The sequence below is a fragment of the Melitaea cinxia genome, chromosome Z, assembly GCF_905220565.1.
Source record: "Melitaea cinxia chromosome Z, ilMelCinx1.1, whole genome shotgun sequence".
Lineage (NCBI taxonomy): Eukaryota > Metazoa > Arthropoda > Insecta > Lepidoptera > Nymphalidae > Melitaea > Melitaea cinxia.
In genome coordinates, this window is record NC_059424.1 from 5,091,360 (window position 1) to 5,112,205 (window position 20,846).

Genomic DNA, 20,846 nt, shown 5'->3' on the forward strand with positions numbered 1-20,846 from the left:
AACAGCGTGTCTGTTAAATATTATTGTATGTAGATGTAGAAGGCTCAAAGGAATCAATGGTATAAAACATACTACGACTTGTGTACTTGTTGTCATAATCAGTGTCAAGAACAATGAAATAGCGACTTATGACGAGCTATTTATACGAGTGTAATCAAAATAGAATAAAAATCCGGGATATTTAATATTATTTTACGTTTAATAAGGAGTTCTGGTAAATTAATATAAACTGTTTGATTTGGAAGGATTTAACAAAAAACTCCTACTCTTTCTTTCTACATTTATTTCCCTCCCTTATACTAACTACCTTTTCCACAGTTCTTAAATGTTAAATTTGTTTTAATGAAAATAATAAAATTAATGTGTATTTGTAATTTCAGCGAGCGACTTGCGTTTGTTAGTTCCACCCTCACCAAGAATAGCGGTGCTCTCGATACCGAGTGTAAGCGAAGATGGTGACTACATTTGTACCGCGTCCTCTGCCGCTGGAACGATTGAAGAGCAATTCATCATCCGGGTGGAAAGAGGTGACGGTGGCAGCATTGGTATATTTCGTTTCTGTTTTTCTTACTTTTTTTTTCTAAAATGTCATTTTTGAGTTTCGAATTTAATATTTTATCTGTTTTTAATTTAATTTTACTGACACACAACAGTGAAAAATAAATTAAGTATTAGAAATATCTACTAGTAATGAGTGTTCTAAGCTATATTTCACAAAAATACGTATCCAAGTGAAATATAGTCTATAGAAATAACAAGTATTTAACAGAAAAAAAAATATATAAGTTTATTGGTACAAAGTAAAAAATATTTAATAAGTAAGTTAATAAATAAATACAATCTACAATGTTTATTATATAACATAGATGGAAGCGGTGACAACAATATTGACAACAATGAAAACCCTTACGACGTTCAACCAAAGGATATTGCAGTTATTGAGGGACAACAGAGCCGTATTAGGTGACTATTATTATTTATTTTTTAAGCTACATATTACGATATTTTAAGTGCATGAAATAAAAAACACTTGATTTTTTGCCCAGATTTTCTGGCCCTCAGTTTTTGGTCATATTTTCTTCACGTCTTAATTTTTTTTTCTGTAACTAAAAATTTTATTCAAATTTTATTTCTCTTTAATTGCTCATAATTGAAAATTTTCCTAATATTTACGTTTTAATAATATGCTTCTACTCAGTTGCAATGCATCAGACGAATTTGCCGTTGTTTGGGGCCGCGCTGACAGAAATCGTTTGCAAAACAATGCAAGACAAGAAGGCAACGAACTTGTTATTTACAACGTATGTATCAGTAGGGCTAGTGTGATTTAAATAGTCAACCTTTAAGTAGTTCTCTTTTAATTTGAATAATGTGTAGTTAGTTATATTACGCTATTGATTTGGATTTTTATATAACAAAACACTATTTACTATAACAAATTAATACCCTTATAAAACAATGGTCGACCAACATCGAGACATCATCAAAATTCGGACTTGGTGATTGTATTTGTGACTTTAATGTAGTAAGTGTCGCATAAATAAATTAATTATTCAATATTCACTTCATCCTCTAATATCCCACAGCTGGGCATAGGCCTCTTTCTCCGTGTAGGGGAAGGATCACACTAGTATTCAATATTACAATAACTTTTTCATTGAGGTAGGGCTTAGCAGGAAATTTCCTTCAATTTCCAGGAAAGTACCTAAACTTTATAAAACCATGCACAGCTAAATAATTCTTTTCTCGAGTAATCCTGTTGGGTGGCCAGAGCTCCTGCGTAAGATCGGCAAAGATGCTTCTGCTGTTGCAAGCGTCTATAGTTTACTATAACCGCTTACCATCACGATCTCCTTGTCTACCAACATAGTCCTATAAAAATAAAATTTAGACAAATTAGTTGCATTATAAGTGTTATAATTTTATGGCAGACTACGAAGTCCGATACTGGCGTTTACGAATGCACCCTGTATAACCGTCGTACGGGAGAGGCGCAGCAGTCCGCTCGCACAAGTCTCCAAGTCGTGGCCCCGCCCATCATCACCCTCAACCCCCCCACCCAGACCGTCCATCCCGGACAGTCACCGACAGTCGAGTGCTTTGTCGAGGGAGACGATATCATCGACGTCACATGGAGATCGAGGACGTCGTTCTCTAGGTAATATAGTGATTTACGTATATGATTCAGTAACAGTTCCTCTCCTAAAATTCTACCATTTATAAAGCAAATATTTTTTATAGTTATTAAAATATTATGTACTTTTTAGACGCGTAGAAATCCAGGACCGTACTTTAATCTTCCACAAAATTGAAATCGAAGATGCTGGAGAGTATGAATGTTTTGCTAGGAATAGAGTCGCGAACGCATCTGCCATCGCCGAAGTGAGAGTCAGTGGTAAGTATTAGACAATACGCGTCGTGTTGCCTTGATTCAAATATATTCACAATAACTAGCACGTAGATGATGCTATTACTGTATTAAGAGCACACACATCAATCGATTCAATCGCTTAATCACACCAATGTACAGGTCGCACTAGACGTGATTATTTGCGCACCTGTTATAATTTGCAAGGCCATGGTAATCAAAATCACGCGATCATAACCTTAAAACAGATATGTACGTCGAATGTTTAACATTGCTATACCAGTGAATGTGAATGAGGTACAGTCTTGTGCATGTATTGATAACGGTTCATAGAAGATACGGATCGAGGGATGGTGTCTCACGATAACGAGCAGAGCGCGTACGCGGGCTCCGAGGTCGAGTTGAGCTGTAATGTGACGCAGCCCTGGCGAACCATACAATGGAAGAAAGACGGCCGACCGCTTCCAAGCTCCGTCCTTCAGAAGAGCGACGGCTCCCTCTTCATAAGACTCGCGCAGAAAACCGACAGCGGCCGCTACGTCTGTCTCATGACAGATGCTTACGGTCGACAGATAAGCAATTACATCGACCTCTACATCGAGGGTCAGTGCGAGTCGGCTGTGACAGCGCTCAATCTTAGTTCATTATAGCTTTGCTTCTATTGCCTAACGACAGCATGATTGCATGTTTTGTTTAGTATTCCTATTATATTTTTTATTATTAAATAATTGGTTCACTATTTTATTTTATGTAAAGGCAATGAGTGCTTGGAGACTCAGTTCACATGTGAGGATGACAGCGGTTGCATAAACTTTGCATTGGTATGTGACAATCGCAACGATTGTCGGGACGCGAGCGATGAACGCGACTGCTTAGTGTTACAGGATTCGAGCGTAAATACTCTTAGAACCGGTAAATTTTATTAGTATACATCCCGGTTTATATCCATTGTGTCGTTTATCCAGGAAAATGTTATTGTATATGTGTATCGTATACGTAAATGTACCTGAAGGCGGATCTAGGACATATATATAGGTATAAAATAATATATATTTAATATCAGCTAGAACATCGATTCATATTTTAAATACTTTTTTTCGATTTTAAACGAAACAAGAAGATGAGTTTGAATTTTACTTAAGAAGCGGTCTTCGTAAGTATTATCACGTCTCCGAATATCGGTAAAAAAGAAAACAGTCTAGTTTTTTTAATTGTTCTCTAAAAGAAAAGCACAATTTCAAAATACAAGTTACACAACCTTGATGTGCAATGATAAGCATATATATAATCAAGAGTTGACATTACTAAATAATACAAAAGTTTAAAAGTTTCTAAAAGTACATGGCAAATACTCCAAAGGTCTGCGAACTAAGGTCATCTTGTAAAAACTGCTGGTTCCCAAATATTGTCGACGTCGTCTCTTATAAGTAAATCTATATAAACGCTAAATAGCAACACTGCTACACGCAAAATTTGAGAACGGCTGGACCATTTCGTCAACCTTTTTTTTTAATTTTCTAGTACTTTGTAAAATGTTCTTAGGTAGTAAAAATTAAGATAATATAATGGAAAATCGCATAATTTCAGAAAACACAATACTTATTTAAACTTCACGATATCACCAGTTCGTATGAAAGGACACCGTCTGTCAGAAATATATGATCATCAAATAAATCTTCTTATATATAAATAAAAATTAATGTTGCTAATCGTAAACTCGAGAAGGCTCGAGAGCTCGACCAATTCGGCTAATTTATTTTTTGTATGTTCCTTAAAGCCCACGCAAGGTTTTAATACTAAAAAAATAATTTAAAATCTATATAAATAGAAATCTATTAACTTTTGATAGAACGAAGTCTCTCCGGGCAGCTAGTAATTGAATAGAAGCTAGTAAAGAAAAATAAATGCTCATTTTTAAGTTACAAGAAAATTGATAAATTACTGATGTCTTTCAAAATTGCTTACACTTTCATTTTCTTCTTTTCATAGACTCAAATGTTCGGTACACACATCAAATCGTATTGTTGACCCTGAACTTTAAGTTAAAAGTTTAACTAAAAGTTGCTTTAGTGTTTTTTATTTTTTCTTTAGCCATACCCCTAGATCTGTCAAGATTGAACTAAGCTATATATATACGTTTATTAATAAATTCTAATTTATTTTGAAAAACCTTTAAACTATTCCTTGTGTGTTTTTACATTTTATTTCTTACTAACCACCTTGGCTTTTGCATGATCATGTTTATGTAATAAATACATAATATTTATTAATTCGTCCATTATTCATGTGTCAGTGTAAGCCTTAATATATTAAAATACATTTTTTTATGTTTGTATAGTACTAAACATTGTAAACTTATGTTATTCTCACGTTACAGGACCTCGCGACGAATCTCTTAATCTTATAGCCATTGATCAGCCTCGAAGGCCGTACAGAGTCGGTGATAAAGTCGAAGTAACATGTAGAATGAGGTCCAGAGATATTAGAGTTTCGTGGGAGAGATATAGGACAAACCAATTTGTCAACTCTATAGTGAGTAAAAGTAAAAATAACGTAATACTTATTTAGTTCAGCATTCTAAGATATCCACATTCAACGTCTCTTTTTTTAAAGGACTAAAATATATATATATTTATTTACGACTATTATTGAACCTGCTGTTTTGATTATTCGTTTTATTTAATTCTGTTTTTTTTCCTTATTTAGGTCTATGGCGATGGAGCCATTTTACAAATATCAAGTGTTCAGGAGTCTGATGCTGGTATCTACAGATGTATCGGTCAAGATCCGTACGGACGTGTCTCATACGACAACTTTACGCTTGAAGTTATACCAGGTATTCCGTAAAAATTTTACGAAGATACAAGTTTAACAACATTGTTTTAGTGATATACATACAACGAAATCATTCTAGTTACGTTTTCTATTCCTCAATCTTTTTGTTCTTTTGATTTTTATATTTTGAGTCTGTGATAGCTACTAATGTTTTTTTTTAAATTTTAAAAAATGAATTTTCTCGTTAATATTTATATGAATTTCGCAGGACAAAACGAACTTCCGTACCCGGGAAATAATAGAGATACTACGTACACGGCTCGTTTGGGTGACACCGTTGAGATGCCATGCATCCACAACTTGGAAGAACCGGTGTCCGTTGAATGGAGGCGAGAGTATTCTCAACTACCTTCCGGTGTCAGACAGAATGAGGTATGTCTTTTATTCAAGGTTAACGCGACCCCGAAAATAGGTAAAATGTTATCGGTGTAAAAAAATTGTGACATTTCTCTTTTTTGAACAATCAAGTCAATTAAAATTATGACTCCATGACAAAAAAAAAAGATCGCAATTATAATAAAATGACTCGCTTTTGCTTTACTGTATTTTAAATAATTAAAATTATTAATTTAATGATTTTTTTTTACAAGATGTTGAAAAAAAGTGTTTTTTTTAGCATTAAAATTAAAAAGTCGTTTGGATTTTGGATTGGTTTGATTAAACTATTTTTCTATGCCAAAATAACAAATAATAATATTGTATTGTTTTCTAGCGAATTCTACGCTTGGAAAGTTTATCGGAAGCCGACGCCGGTACATATGTGTGTAGAGTATCTAATAACCGTGCTAGAGTAGAAACCCGCGCCACTCTGCGTATCATTGGTATAGTACCCAAGTTCAACGGAGACAGTTGGTTGGCGCTACCAACTCTAAGGGATGCCTACATGCAGTTCGACATTGAGGTCTCATTTAAACCTTCTGGTATGCTTTTTATAATTTTTTTCATATAATTAGGTATTTGTTATTTTTCGAAGTTTCCATCCCAAGGTTACCGGGAAGATATCGCTCTATGCGATAAGGCTGCCTTTGTATTCTAGTTTTTGTAATATTTTTTTTGGTTCCTTTTTCGTGTACATAATTAATATATAATAATAATAAAATGTATCCTATATGCTATTCTTTGGTAAACAAAGTATTACATTAGCATTAAGATCACCTTCTCATCTTTGAATTTACTTTGGAATATTTATAGTGCATTTTTGTTTTATATTAAATCTTCAGATAAGAAGGTAAGCGAGATACGTGAAAATAATTACGAAAACATTCATAATTTCAGATCCAAATGGAATCATTTTATACAACAGTCAGAACCAAAATGGTACCGGCGACAACTTGATCCTTCAATTGGTCGATGGAGTTCCAGAGTTTACTCTTAAATTTGACACATCCTCTCCTCTGATCGTGATGGGTGACCGCCCTCTGCAGTTGAATACATGGCACACTATACGTCTAAGTCGCAGTGGCTCTAAAGGTATTCTCTTAATAATATATCTGGTATTATTGTAATATAATTTATTTTTTCCTATTATCTTTTATTGATTTTGTTATAATATCCTTATTATAGATCAATTTGTACAAAAATCCTTGTATAGAAACTAGTAATAGGTTTTCGATATTTTCCGTCTAAGCAGTCTTGTATAATTGTTAAGATCCTTACATACATAAATCATTTCAGCCTATTGCAGTCCACTGCTGGACATAGGCCTCCACAAGTTCGCGCCAAAAATGGCGTGAACTCATGTGTGTTGCCCATAGTCACCACGCTGGGCAGGCGGGTTGGTGCATACATAAAACATGTGTTATATTTTCAATTGACACTCAATACTCATTATCAGCATATAGTTTACTTTTAATGTGAATAATGTCCAAATTTACAAATTGTAGTAACAATGGACGTCGATAACACTGGTCCATTCGTGGCTGAATCATCTAACCAGTACGAGGTTTTGGACTTATACGCAAATCTTTATGTCGGCGGAGCCCCACCCCAACGACCTCCCGAACTAGAAAACGCTCCAGGGTAAGTGAATAACAATATAATAACAATATGTTTATTTCCACAAACTTAGTACTAATTTACAATGACGATTTGTCAACAATTTCAAAAGTGTTATAACTGAGGTAGGGCACAGCAGAAATTTCCTGCTCAAAATATAGAGCAGCCCGACTGGGGTAGTACCTCGACCTTACAGAAGATCACAGCAAAATAATACTGTTTTCAAGCAGTATTGTGTTCCTGTTGGTGAATAAGGTGATCAGAGTTCCTGAGGGGAATTGGGGATTGGGTCGGCAACGCGCTTGCGATGCTTCTGGTGTTGCAGGCGTCTATAAGCTACGGTAATCGCTTACCATCAGGTGAGCCGTACGCTTGTTTGCCGACCTAGTGACATAAAAAAAAGTGATCAGATTATCGTATGGTGTCCAACAAGGCATAGCCAATATTTAGTTAACAGCATTATTTCCTTCGAGTATTCGTTATACAATAACGGTTGCTAATCAATAGAATCATATATAAGTAATTCATAAGTACACATTTTTGTTACTTGAATGAAAAGACAATTTTATTTTATACTAGCTGTACCCGCGACTTCGTTCGTGTGAAATAGTGATTTTGGACCGCATTTTTTAGATACATCCTTGGGTTTATTTTAGTTTATAAACGCAGTCATTTGGGTATTTACATGTTTAACGTGATTATTTAAATTGCCACAACTTTTTTATTTATAAGCTAATTGACACGAAACAAACAATAAATGATAATTGAAGCTTACTACAATGTGCTAGTGAAAATTTTATCTAAATCGGATAGGTGGTTTCGGAGATTAGCGCGCACAAACGTACAGACAAACAGACAAAAATTCTAACAATCATTGTTTTGTCCAATAATATTTTTTTCTTATATATCTTACATCTACAGACAGAGATCCGTTACATTTTTATTATATATATATATATATATATATATATATATATATATATATATATATATTGATTTACTGTACAAAATTGACTGCAATCGCTTCAGCCTGTAATATCCTACTACTGGGCATAGGCCTCTTTCCTCATGTAGGAAAAGGATCAGAGCTTAATCGACCACGCTGCTCCAATGCGGGTTGGCGGATATATTCCCTACTATGAGTAACGAGTAACTATCTATACATGATAACAACCGGGACCGACGGCTTAACGTGCTCTCCGAGGCACGGTGGGGAGACCCACTAGGACTGCACAAACACCCAGACCATGGTACCACCTGTATGGCCAATACAAATGTTTGTCATGTGCGGGGATCGAACCCGCAACCGCCAGCGCAACAGGTACAATCCATGACTGTGACCGCTGCGCCAACGTGGCGTCTTTTTATTTAATTAACTGCAAATTACGGTGTTAAATCCTTTTTTCTATTATGGTATTTGGTGCAGATTATATCTATATTTTTATTTCTACTTTATCACGAAACAGTGGTTATATAAATGTCTTAGAATTTCTCTTGAAAAACGCCGATTACCTGCTGACAATATAACGTATATACTTACACCGTAATTGTATTAACATTACCTTATAAACAAAACTATGATGTGTAAATTAGAAAGTACCATTTGCTCATATTGTAGTAATTATTTCAGTTTCGTCGGCTGTGTGAGCATGCTTATCCTCGGCAAAGAAGAAAAGAACATAATGGCAGAAAGTCTCGACATATACCATGTTTCGGATTGCGATTCTTGCTCACCTAATCTCTGTCTCAACAATGGTGTTTGCCAGGTAAAAAAAAGATTTCTGCCTTATGCCACAAACTTTTTCTATAATAAATATAATGTGAAGATTTGTTTTTATTGTAGGCTTCTAATGCATTATTGTCTACCTAGCAATACCCGTGAAAATAATTCGCACTAAAAAAGTAAAAAATTTATCGAACGTAAATCATGTTAACGTTGTTTCAAAATTAAAGTCGTGATATATATAATTTTGATAATTAATTAATTTACAAAAATAAAAGCAATAATATTTTTTTTAGTTGTGGATACCCGGTAGAGCAAACAATTATCTATAAAATGATATATATAATTTATGTGACATCTTAACCTTAGCATATTAATATTGTCTAATAAGTGCGTACCTATTGACAAAAATCAATTTAGCACTTTATAGAAATTAAATAATATGCATATCACAATTATTAAAAATTAGTAAAGAAGACTAACAAACTAAAAAGAAAAAAAAAGGACTTAATAGTGTTTTAAAAAATAAAAATTACGAGATATATAACCTTGTTAAAATACGAAATTTGTTTTCATATATTAATTGATATAAAATATACAAAACAGTTCAATTAAATTTTTATCGAGTTTTCAATTTATCGTTCTCTTAAAATGTATTTGAACGTAAATACCATTCCAAGTGTTTCAACTGAAACTCACTACAGTGTTTGTATTTTGGTGTACAATAAAAAATGTTATTATTATTTTTTCTGGACGTCACTCCACCCGCTTAATATATAATAGATACATATAATATAAATAATATAATAAATTTATTTACATATTATTTACTTACATATTATTATTATTTTAAAAGTCCTACAAAGGTCTTTTTCGGTCTTAAAATCCAAGTGTGTATGACAAAATTTATGAAATGCACATCACAAGTGAATTACTTTTGCACACCGATATATCCTCGTCAGATCTAACGACTTAAATTAAGAACAAACACATTTAGAAATTACAGCCCAAACCAGTTACGAAATCATGAAAAGAGTGAGCTAAAATGTAAATATTATGACACAAGATATAAACCTATTTTTTTTAACAATGACACGTGTCAATTTGTCCTTTTTCAAAACAAAAATCGTTGTTCTTTCAGTGATAGGCGACTGCGTAAGAGAGATTTAAGTCTTAGGCCGCAGCTAACTAAAACTAATTTGTATACGTTAAGCCGTAATACGTAGGGACCTAGTTTAGGTTGGGCCTTACGAGGATATTTAATTTATCAATCACAGACGTTCGCAAAAATATGAATTTTAATTTTGTGTGTTAGCAATTGAGTATTACTTTTAAAACTCTACTGAGATAGTTTAATATCACGTCGAGCAGGAGGCACGCAATGAACGCGGCTATACTTGCCTGTGTCCCGCCGGGTACGCGGGCTTGAACTGCGACCGCCCGGGCGAGGCGTGTCGCCCCGGCCTCTGCGGACTGGGCAAGTGTACAGACACCGTCGACGGGTACAAGTGCACGTGCCCCGTCACTTACACCGGGAAAAAGTGAGTCGTTCCAGTACATGTACCATTAATACCATTTTTATCTTCTATATATTAATACGTGAAGCAAAAACTTTGTACCCCTTATTGCGAAAATTGGGCGCATGGAGAAGTATGAAATTTCGCACACTTATAATATTTATATAGAGAAGAAGCACAGAATGCTAATATATGTTTTAATTACATACAAACAAAGATACATTAAATCAATAAAAAAAATACTCACTACCATGTTTTTGACACACACACACACACACATATATACTCTTTTGTTCATTATTATTATTGTTATTATTAAAGAAGTATGGTCTTTGACAACAGAACCTTAATAATGTTCAAACTTATAATTTAAATTAATTATGGTCGTATTTCGCCCACTGGGCGACCACAAGTTATTTTAATTGCCTAGAAAATTATTCGACTTTATATAATATTTGGGTTATTACAATAACCCAATACGAGTAAATAATTAGCCCGGTCTCGTAAAATTTAAAATAAAACAATAAAACTATAACAAAACAATCGTTTATTTACAAGCCGCACCCCGCTGCTTCATCCTTTGTTTTAATGTCTGTTATAATCATCATTACACAGTATAAAACAGTCTCTTCCCGCTGTCTGTACGCTTAGATCTTTAAAACTACGCAACGGATTTTGATGCGGTTTTCTTTAGTTAATAGAGTGATTCGAGATGAAGGTTTATATGTATTATACACGTGTAATATAGTAGAGGAACATTGATAGATTTTGTAACCGTGCCGAGCCGGGTTGGGTCGCTAGCATAATATATACTCATATCTTTTATATTATTCTTTTTTTTTAATTAAAATATGGTGCTTGTGGTGTGATTGATTTAATAACGATCAAGTTCTTGATTGACTATTTTTTTTATATTCTACCAAAGTTATATTATTTGTCGATACAAGTCGGTTTTTTTTTTCGTTTACGATCAAACACAATTATTTATTACTAGCTGTTCCTCGCGGTTTCACTTGCGTTAATTTGATGAACAATCGTAGCAAAATATTAAGAGCCTAGTACCTGGGTGATCTAGGTATTTTTGGTAAATCGTATTTTCTGGAAATCATATTTAAATACGAATTACATATTGATAAAATATGAATATATTTTCCGATTTTACCGACATAATAAAAAAATATGAGCTTGTTATTTAAATAAAAAAATCATGAGTGCAATTAGAAAAAAAGGAAAAACAATAAAGGAAAATAATCGATCTGGAGACACGGGGATTTGAACCGTGGGCTTCTCGTTCGATCCCGATCGGCCGATTTCCCACCTGAAACAAATCTGACTATTGCGAAATTTACCTTCGTATTCTAACGGATAACGGAAACAGGGATTAAAAGACATTTCCTAAAAATTTATCCTAGCTATATTGATTTATCGGCCCCGAAATCCCCTGCATACTTCGACTTTCGAGATTCAGATTATATATATATACAAGAATTGCTCGTTTAATAGTATTAGATAAACCTCACTCGATAAATGGACAAAAATAATTTTCGATTCTAACCAGTACATTCTAGAATTAGCGCGCTCGAACAAACAAACTATGCAGCTTTATAACATTGGTATAGATTTATTTTTTTATTACTATACATAAAAAATAAAGTAAGCAAAGAAATGAAAATTCGGCGTAACTCGAAATTGATACAGATAATAACAAATAATACATAACCAATGTATTACAAATCTACTACTAATACGTCTAATTTAGAATAATAATAAAAAAAAAATCAATGCCCAACAAATGATGAAAAATAATAAAGATCGACACAGTACGAGACGATGTGATTCTACAAAACTCGAATATTTTTAAACATTACTCTAACTTTAATGATTTTGAAATTTATACAAAAATCCTGTAACATAAACAAGTCATAGATTTCTATTTTTTTCTAATCTCCAAGCAGTTTCGTATAATAGTAGTATATATTTACAAATATATAATATCTGATGATTGTCAGGCGATTCTCAAAACGTAAATAGCGCTTAATTTACTTTTTTATAAATATGTAAATAATGTTCAAACGAAAAAAAACGGCTTCAATTACATCGACAATACAACGTAGGTAGACGAAAAACTATAGTCAAGTAGATACGAGTTAATGACGCGTTATTAAAGATTACTCAAAAATCACTTGTTGATCTCGATTAAACTGAAATGACAAGCACCACCGTTCGATTATTAAAAAATTATCGAAATTGATCCTTCCAATAAAGAGTTCTGAGGTAACATATTATACATAAAAAATAGAGTCACAAACTTTTCATGCTTGGAGCAGTATGTGGTTTTTTAAGTTTCCCTTCGTCGACAAGTACGCTACGTCAAGTAAGGACATTTACAAACGTAATTACTTGTATAGTACCGTACTTGACATTTTCAACTTTACGTCGTTTTGTGTCGCATATCAAGTTAGTTGCTAAACTCGAATTAGAATTAGTAATTTTCAAATAGACTTGGTAGGGTGAGTTTAACTGTAATTTATAAGTTTTTTAAACGCAGATTTATTAAGTTCTAAATTGGTTTACGCAAAAAAAAATTATTAAAATTAAAATTTAATAAAATTTCGCAATAAAAATAACGAATTGCTTTCATTTAATATGAGTATAGGTAATATACTAATCAAAAAATATTTTTAGCTGTGAAGTCAGCCAGAATATCGCGTATCCAGCTTTCGCGGGTAGCGCCTACTTAGCCATCAAACCACCCAAGACCGCTAGATACTTCCGCATGTCGATGAAGATCAGACCCAAAGCACCAGTCACGGACGGTATAATTATGTACTGCGCGCAATCAGCTCGTGGTTACGGAGGCTTCACTTCTTTGACTGTCCATGATGGCAGACTCGAATTCCGCTATGATCTTGGAGATGGTAAGCATACATACCTTATTTATTTACTTTTCTGCCTTGAAAATTTATAGCAATCAAATGGTATATGTTTATGGCTGATCTGCTCCAAATTCTATATTATGTATTTTTTTAACAGTTTGCCTCCTATTTCAATGTCTTAAATTTTAAATAAATAAATAAAATTGAGATATTTACAAGCGCATTAAATTGTTCTGAAAAGGAGCGAAAATACAAACAAATGTTTACTTTAAAAGTAATAAATAATATTAATCCAAATATTTTATTCACAGGAAACGAGCCCGCCGTTCTGATCAGTAACAAGACACTGGCTCCTAACGAATGGACCGATGTTCACATCGCTCGCGTCGGACCCGTCGTGTCTTTGAAGATAGATATGAGCCAGAGCTATGAAGCTAAACTAGCGTCAGCAAAGGTAACAATAAACTATAAGAAAATTTGTAACACGAGTATGAACCTTAGATGGAACACTTAAATCAAATTTATAGAATAATAAACTTATTTATCTCATGCTTTATTACACATCTAGAATTACATTAAAGAAAATAACATTATTTTGAATTTTGACTTAAAAAGTGTCCTACAGACAACCTCTGTCAATAAAGAAAAAAAATTGATAACATGACATATAGGCATAGGAAAAAGTAGATTGGAATCTGTGTTAAAAAAAAAAGTTTACTTAGTTTAGATTTAAAAATATACCAAAACCGAGGTGACAAACATAACTGTCCCTATCAATAACATATTTCCTTATGTTAGGAGCTCAACTTTGAAACTTCGATGTTCGTTGGAGGAGTGGATGACGACTCTATCGTCCTCAACAACAACACTGGCGTCACCGGAGGGTTCAATGGATGCATTAAAGACGTAAGCTTTAAATATAGTTTACCAATTAATATGATTGTGGGTCTTCCTACCGTGCCTCGGAGTTCACGTTCAGCTGACTATTCCGGTTGTTAGAATATACACCTAATAGCGATATTTACTCATAGTAAGGAATATGTCTGCCAACCTGCAGTGGAGGAGCTTGGAGGATTAAACTTCGACCCGTCTCATACATGGATAAAGAGGCCTATGCCCAGCAGTAATACTTTACAGAATGAAACCATCAAAAAATCAATCAATACATATAATAAAAATGTAACGGGTGTATATGAGATAAATTGAGACCTTTATCAACGCAAATAGCACCCAAAACAATGATTGTTAGAACTTTTGTCTGTTTGTCTGCGCGTTTGTGTATGCTAAAAAAAAACGGCTTAACCTATTTAGATGTGCTTGTCACTAATACTCGTATATTGTGATTAGCTTCACTAAACATTTAGTGTTTATTTCATGTCGGTTCATAAATAAAAAAAGTTTTGCCAGTTTAAAGAATCACGTTGAACATGTAAAGTCTAGTGAAGTTGCGAGCACTGCTAATATATAATATAATAATATAATTTATAAAAGTATGTAAAGTTGAAATATTTTATTGGAATAACAGACGTATTCTGAATACCATTGGTCCGTATTTTGTTGATCTTTAGAAACCCCTGACGCTGGCTACAATAATAATAGAGACCGCTTATTATTATTTTTATTTCCCTAATTATTATTTATTATTTGACCACTACATTAGCGCAATGATGCGCACTGGCTCGTTGTTGTTTCGCTGGTGGATGCGGGTTCGATACTCGCACATGGCATACATTTGTATTAGCCATATGTGTTGGTGTTTGACGTTGTCGGGGCGTTTGTGCTTGTGTATTGTGTGTTTCTAGACCCCTGATACCGGAGTAAATCCTATTGACGGCTGTTGAATGTGAGGCGTTTATTTATTTATTTATTTCATCAATATTTTATATTATCTAATAAGTTACCGTGTTACAGGTAACACTTCACGGTGCTACATTAGACCTTACGAACTCCTCGATACAAGCAGCCAACCTGCAGGAGTGTGTGAATTACGACCGCGGCGATATACCAGAAGTAAGCAACATAAATAGTAATAAAGTGAACCTTTTGCCATGAATACATATTTACTTAAACGACATTAACCAGTAGGTAAAAGGCAATAAACGCTTATTACGTTTCTTTTGCGGTAACCATAATAATTATGTTAAATGTATCATTAAATTTATTTTTTTAAACATTTATTAATATTATAATACCATTAATTTATTCAAATAAATCTGAAACTTGGTTTTCTAAATGTTATCTATCTATATGTACTCGTTTGTTCTATTTTTTTGGAATAGTCTTAAATAGTAAACAAATATGGCGTACTTCCGATCACAGTTTTATGTGTTTTAAAATAATAAAATGATATTTGTTTTTAGTGAAATAAATAGTAAATGGAGTTTTACAAATGTCCGTAAGCTAATATGTTGTGAAAGTGAGTGATAAATGCGGAAAAAACGTGAATTACGATTGACAGCGGTTTGTTTACCAAATAAGACTCTTCCAAAAAAACGGAATATATATCTATTGTATTTTGATATGATCGTATATTTCGATTCCCATAATTGTTTTAATTTTCTTTGTTTTATCATACTTTTTTGTATAACTTATATTTATCATATTTTACCTTACTGACGATTTCTTTGACCTGTCCAAATTTTTTTTATCGTGCCCATATAAACTAAAATATCCTTCATTTAGACTGAAAGCATTTGCTCTCAATGTCGCAACGGTGGCTACTGCTCGTCCCCTGACCAGACGGCCTGTAACTGTCCCCCTGGCTACATTGGTACCTACTGTGAGACCAGAATACCGAATAGGAGACCGTTGGGTGATCCTTGCTCAGCGGTTCCCTGCAGGAACTCAGGCACCTGTAAGATCGACCGCAGCCAAAGAATGAACTACACTTGTGACTGTCCGCTTGGTTTCGCTGGAGCCAACTGTCAAATGCGTAAGTAGATTTATTAGGTAAAGTTAACCGTTTATCAATCAAATAAGGACGGAGGTCCTAGGTAAGGTCTAGCGGCTATTATATAGCTAACGAGTGTTTGACGTATAGCAAAAAAAACCATCTTAATCCAATTTGATTATGACTTGAACGCTATAAAACGTGAAGTGTATGATACCAGAAATCATGTTATTCTTTAATTTTAAATACCTATAAAAATATTTCATAGAGAATATCCAGGAATATACAAAAAAAATAACAAATTTTGTAACATACAATTTTTCTTCATATCCAGCCTTGGAGTTATTCCAAAGCGTCGGTTTCAACGGAAATGGATATCTGGAACTGCCAGCAAGCTACCTGCGCTACGATCAAATGGAAATTGAACCTGAACTCATTGCATTAGCGTTCCACACCTACAACGACGGAGTCCTTCTCTACCAGAAGGAGGCTCAACTCTTGCGCGGTGGAGACTACATCTTGCTTAGAGGTAACTTCGATAAGCAATTGGGACAACTGTGTAAAAATAAACCAAAAAAAAATCTTTGTACAAGTATGCTTTTATAGAACACTTATAAAATGTTCAAAATTTCACAAACCAAAATTAACAAAAATATTAACATCGCTTTGTATTTGAGATTCCAATGAGAAGGGTAGCGAAAGAAAAAGAATTCTCTGACTTTGTACACTACATCCTCATTATCTGCATATTCACTTACAAAAAAATTACTAATACATTTTTTATAATTTTCTAGTGGAAAGAGGCGTAGTGGTTATGGAATGGGACTTGGGCAGTGGCAGAAATATAATTTCCGTAGACGACGTATATGTAAACGACGACGAGCGCCACGAAGTAAGTCTATCCATCTAACTTGACAACATTTCAATTAATATAAATTTAAAAGCCGTGTTTAGCATGTTTATTACTTTTATACATAATTTAATTATCTTTAACGTATATAGGTTATCGCGAAAATTTACAACGATGGCCATGTGGAGCTGACTGTCGGATCGAAAACGAAGACTGGTGTTACTAATGGCATTTCAAATGTTATGAACGCCGATTCAAACATTTATATTGGTAAGTTTTGTTATTTGTATAAAATGTATTTCTAAATCAATAAAACCCAATAAGTAAATAATAAGTTTTAAGAAAATTGTAACCTCATAAGTACGTCACAATATTTTTTACTAAATTAAAATTATAAATATCTATAAAATAAATTATGTAAATTTGAAAAATACCAAAGAATAACTTCCTTGTTCTAGGTGGTATTCCAGAATACCTGAACACAGAGTACAACTACCCAGGTCTAGTGGGATGTATAGAGCAACTAGAATTTAAGGGAGAGCGAAGTCTTAACCTCGGTAGAGTCGCCGTGGCCGGTAGAAATACCCAGCCTTGTAAAAAGTGAGTATGTAAAATAAATCGCCTGACATATATGACCTAAATACATGTTATAGATACGATAGACAAATTGAGCATGACAGTTAACAAACGTGTTGAAAATAAAAATAGGTTAGACATGTAATTGAATTTACCACTGTTAATAAAAGTAAAAATGTAGAATTTTAAAATAATTGCTTGTATTACATAAACGATAATACAGGCGATTGATCGTTCAAAAAACTGTCGCCATCGCTAAAGAATCACGAATGTGTTGCGTAATATATATATATATATATATATATATATATATATATATATATATATATATATATATATATATATATATATATATTTGTGTATATATATATATATATATACACAAATAAGATTGCAGACAGATTGACATCGAAGTAAGTACATTCGCGGCCATCACTAACATGTCTACACCAACTAATGTTATCATATGAAACCGTTTATTCCACGCTGCTCGGATCCAGCTCTATGTTCCCGGACGTGTATCCCTTCTTCGAAGAGATCGATGTATTTGAATCACCTCCACCTAGATACCATTTTAATTCCAACAATAGACCCATTCCACTCGCCATAGTGCCGTCCTTGTTCAACTTTTTACTATATATTTATCTACACAGGAGCCTGATCGATTTACTATTTACTGTTAACTAATAAATGGTACGTATACTTTGTTCTAAGCGTTTTTTTTTTTCAAGTTTTTTTTTTTCGTTTATGTAGAATGTTAATCTAAGTTTAGAGTAATGTACTTAATTAGACAGTATGAAATTATATAATGGTATAATTACTTCTAATCAAAATCATGCTTCTAACGTCTTCATTTCTAAAAGTGGCTCTTAATATAATTTATTTCTTACAAGTCGAACTGTGTTTTTAAGTGTTTGTTAAAAATGTGTTTTCGTGTAAGCGATAATAATGTCTTAATTAGAGTAAATATCTTTAAACGATTCACTATTTCAAGAGACGTTAATGTTATTATTAATATAATTTTTTGATTATTATTAATATTTTTTTTAAGTATATTTAAAACCAAGCGTAATCATATATGTCACACTGTAGTAATTGTTAGCGTGCACGAGATTGTTTTATTTTATGCAGCTGGTAATGATGCCGTTATCTTTTACTGCGTGTCATCTTTAGAAAATTTATCGATGTTTCGTTGAATTAATTATTATTATTAATATAACGTAGCAACACGTCTTAATTTCTCTGTTTTGCTTTTAACATACATTTTATTTTTTGTTAACGCACGTTAATAACGGTAACAATTTTGATTTTTGTTACAATACATGTTATATGTCCAACTTCTTTAATTCATTAAATGTTACCTAACTGTTCGTTCTAGAATAATCTAAAACATTTATTTTGATTTACAGTCCAGCGACGAACTACTAACCCGAAAAATATTAACAACATAATATCACAGATGTACATGACTAAGGTGATTGGAAATTATTTTCATTGCTCATATATTTTTCAGTATAATCTTATTTTATTTTATCTTACTTATTAGCTTATATGTTTTATTTCAGATAAGCTACCTGCTTAGTTCACTCGAAAACCCACATCGAAGGAACGTATTGTAATCTCTCTACAAATATTCAAAGTTCTAAACGAAAATGTCAATTGATAAATTCTAAGGCCGAAAAAAAACGTTTAAACTATATTCCGTCTGTTTACTTTTATTTTTCAAAAATGTTACGGCTTCGAAACTTGTTGCAAGATTTAGTAGGAACTTTATTGAAATATACCCTCGTACTTAGTATTAAGGTAACTTCACTGTTGAGGACAATACTAATAGTTTAGATAAGTTAGGTAACTTGGAATGTTAATAAGATATTGAAATATATTATATATGAAATCAAATTTTAAATGGATAAATCGTTCATATCAAACAGTATGTCTTGGACAGTACATCCAGTAAACCACACGGGGTGCTCTTTCTTCGGAGCGTTGTAAATGGTGCCATAACATTTGAATGTAACGTAAAAGTAGTTAGGAAAATATTTACTATTTTTTTTGCTTATTAAGCTTTGTAATATCAAATTACTTATAGTTTGTCAGTTACTATCATCGAATGTTTGGGTGAACAAACTGCCCGTGCGTCATGTGCCAAACCTGGTCCTACGTTAATTTAGTGTCGACCACTGCCAATTGGTTTGCTTTCTTTATTAATATTAAGTAGCTATTACTCCAGTTTTTAAGACAAATATTCTACGTTTAAATACTTAGACATTATAATTTATAATTGTATTTTTCATTAATTTTGTAAATTGTCCTAGTAAAGTCAACTGCGGTCGCATTTAACTTAAATATATCGCCAGTGATTTGTTTATCCCTTTTTACATATTTTATATGACATTACGAAATTATACTTGCATGAAATGTATTTGTTGTTTTTAGCTTAGCTGAAAATACTGTGGCATTAATATACATTATTGTTACGCAAAAATATTATATCGATGAAATCGTGTTTATTTGATAAAGTCTAATTTTGTTTCAAAGAACTTGTCTACATGTTAATATTTCTGATTGTATAACTGCTGCTAAATGAACAAATGCAATTAATAAAAATTTAAAAAAAAAATGTCTTTTATTTTTGTTTTTCATACAAAAGTGAGCATTCGGTCATATTCGAAATAATGCATAATTGTTTTATACATTTTCTCTCTTCGTCTCTTCTTTTCTCTCTCTCTCTCTCTCTCTCTCTCTCTCTCTCTGTCTCTGTTCTTTCGATAATACCATTTAAATCAAACCTAAAAATGACTAAATATTTTAAGTTTTTTTTTTACATTATAGATAAAGATAGGCGTGGGCAATTTTCTATTAGAGAAAGGTAAGAGTGGTGTACGTAATTCCAATGAAAGTCCCAATAAATATTTTAGGTTGTAAGTTGCAGGCTACACAGACGATGGTTCTTTTTGTGGGTCGAATTTCGGCTACATAATGAATTAAGTATGTTTACCAAAACTCACACTGTTCTTTTTTCCTTAGATAGACATCTTAATGCCTGTACTCTATGTAACATGAGATGAGTACAACAACAGACTGATGAGTCTGTATACATATTTACGATTTCCTTTAATAATACGAATATTCAGCTTTTAACATCCCACCGCTGGGTATAAACCTCTATCTCCATGTAGGAAAAGGATAGGAGCTTAATCCACCACGCTGCTCCAA

At 33.0% G+C, this 20,846-nt stretch overlaps 1 protein-coding gene across 1 annotated transcript in view; it reads left to right on the forward strand.

The window, feature by feature from the left end:
- LOC123668521 (basement membrane-specific heparan sulfate proteoglycan core protein-like) overlaps positions 1-20,072 on the forward strand; it is a 72,119-nt gene extending 52,047 nt beyond the window's left edge. The window contains exons 49-73 of the mRNA XM_045602256.1: positions 381-545; positions 867-963; positions 1,199-1,301; positions 1,932-2,158; positions 2,268-2,395; positions 2,702-2,971; positions 3,125-3,280; positions 4,746-4,900; positions 5,075-5,204; positions 5,412-5,575; positions 5,916-6,123; positions 6,479-6,673; positions 7,087-7,222; positions 8,829-8,964; positions 10,293-10,462; positions 13,124-13,356; positions 13,626-13,768; positions 14,113-14,220; positions 15,226-15,324; positions 15,997-16,246; positions 16,539-16,733; positions 16,999-17,096; positions 17,207-17,324; positions 17,513-17,654; positions 19,196-20,072. Coding sequence (XP_045458212.1) covers positions 381-545; positions 867-963; positions 1,199-1,301; positions 1,932-2,158; positions 2,268-2,395; positions 2,702-2,971; positions 3,125-3,280; positions 4,746-4,900; positions 5,075-5,204; positions 5,412-5,575; positions 5,916-6,123; positions 6,479-6,673; positions 7,087-7,222; positions 8,829-8,964; positions 10,293-10,462; positions 13,124-13,356; positions 13,626-13,768; positions 14,113-14,220; positions 15,226-15,324; positions 15,997-16,246; positions 16,539-16,733; positions 16,999-17,096; positions 17,207-17,324; positions 17,513-17,654; positions 19,196-19,199 — 3,830 coding nt within the window. The 3' untranslated portion in view covers positions 19,200-20,072. The remainder of the gene's footprint in view (positions 1-380; positions 546-866; positions 964-1,198; positions 1,302-1,931; positions 2,159-2,267; positions 2,396-2,701; positions 2,972-3,124; positions 3,281-4,745; positions 4,901-5,074; positions 5,205-5,411; positions 5,576-5,915; positions 6,124-6,478; positions 6,674-7,086; positions 7,223-8,828; positions 8,965-10,292; positions 10,463-13,123; positions 13,357-13,625; positions 13,769-14,112; positions 14,221-15,225; positions 15,325-15,996; positions 16,247-16,538; positions 16,734-16,998; positions 17,097-17,206; positions 17,325-17,512; positions 17,655-19,195) is intronic.
- The last annotated feature ends 774 nt before the right edge of the window (positions 20,073-20,846 follow it).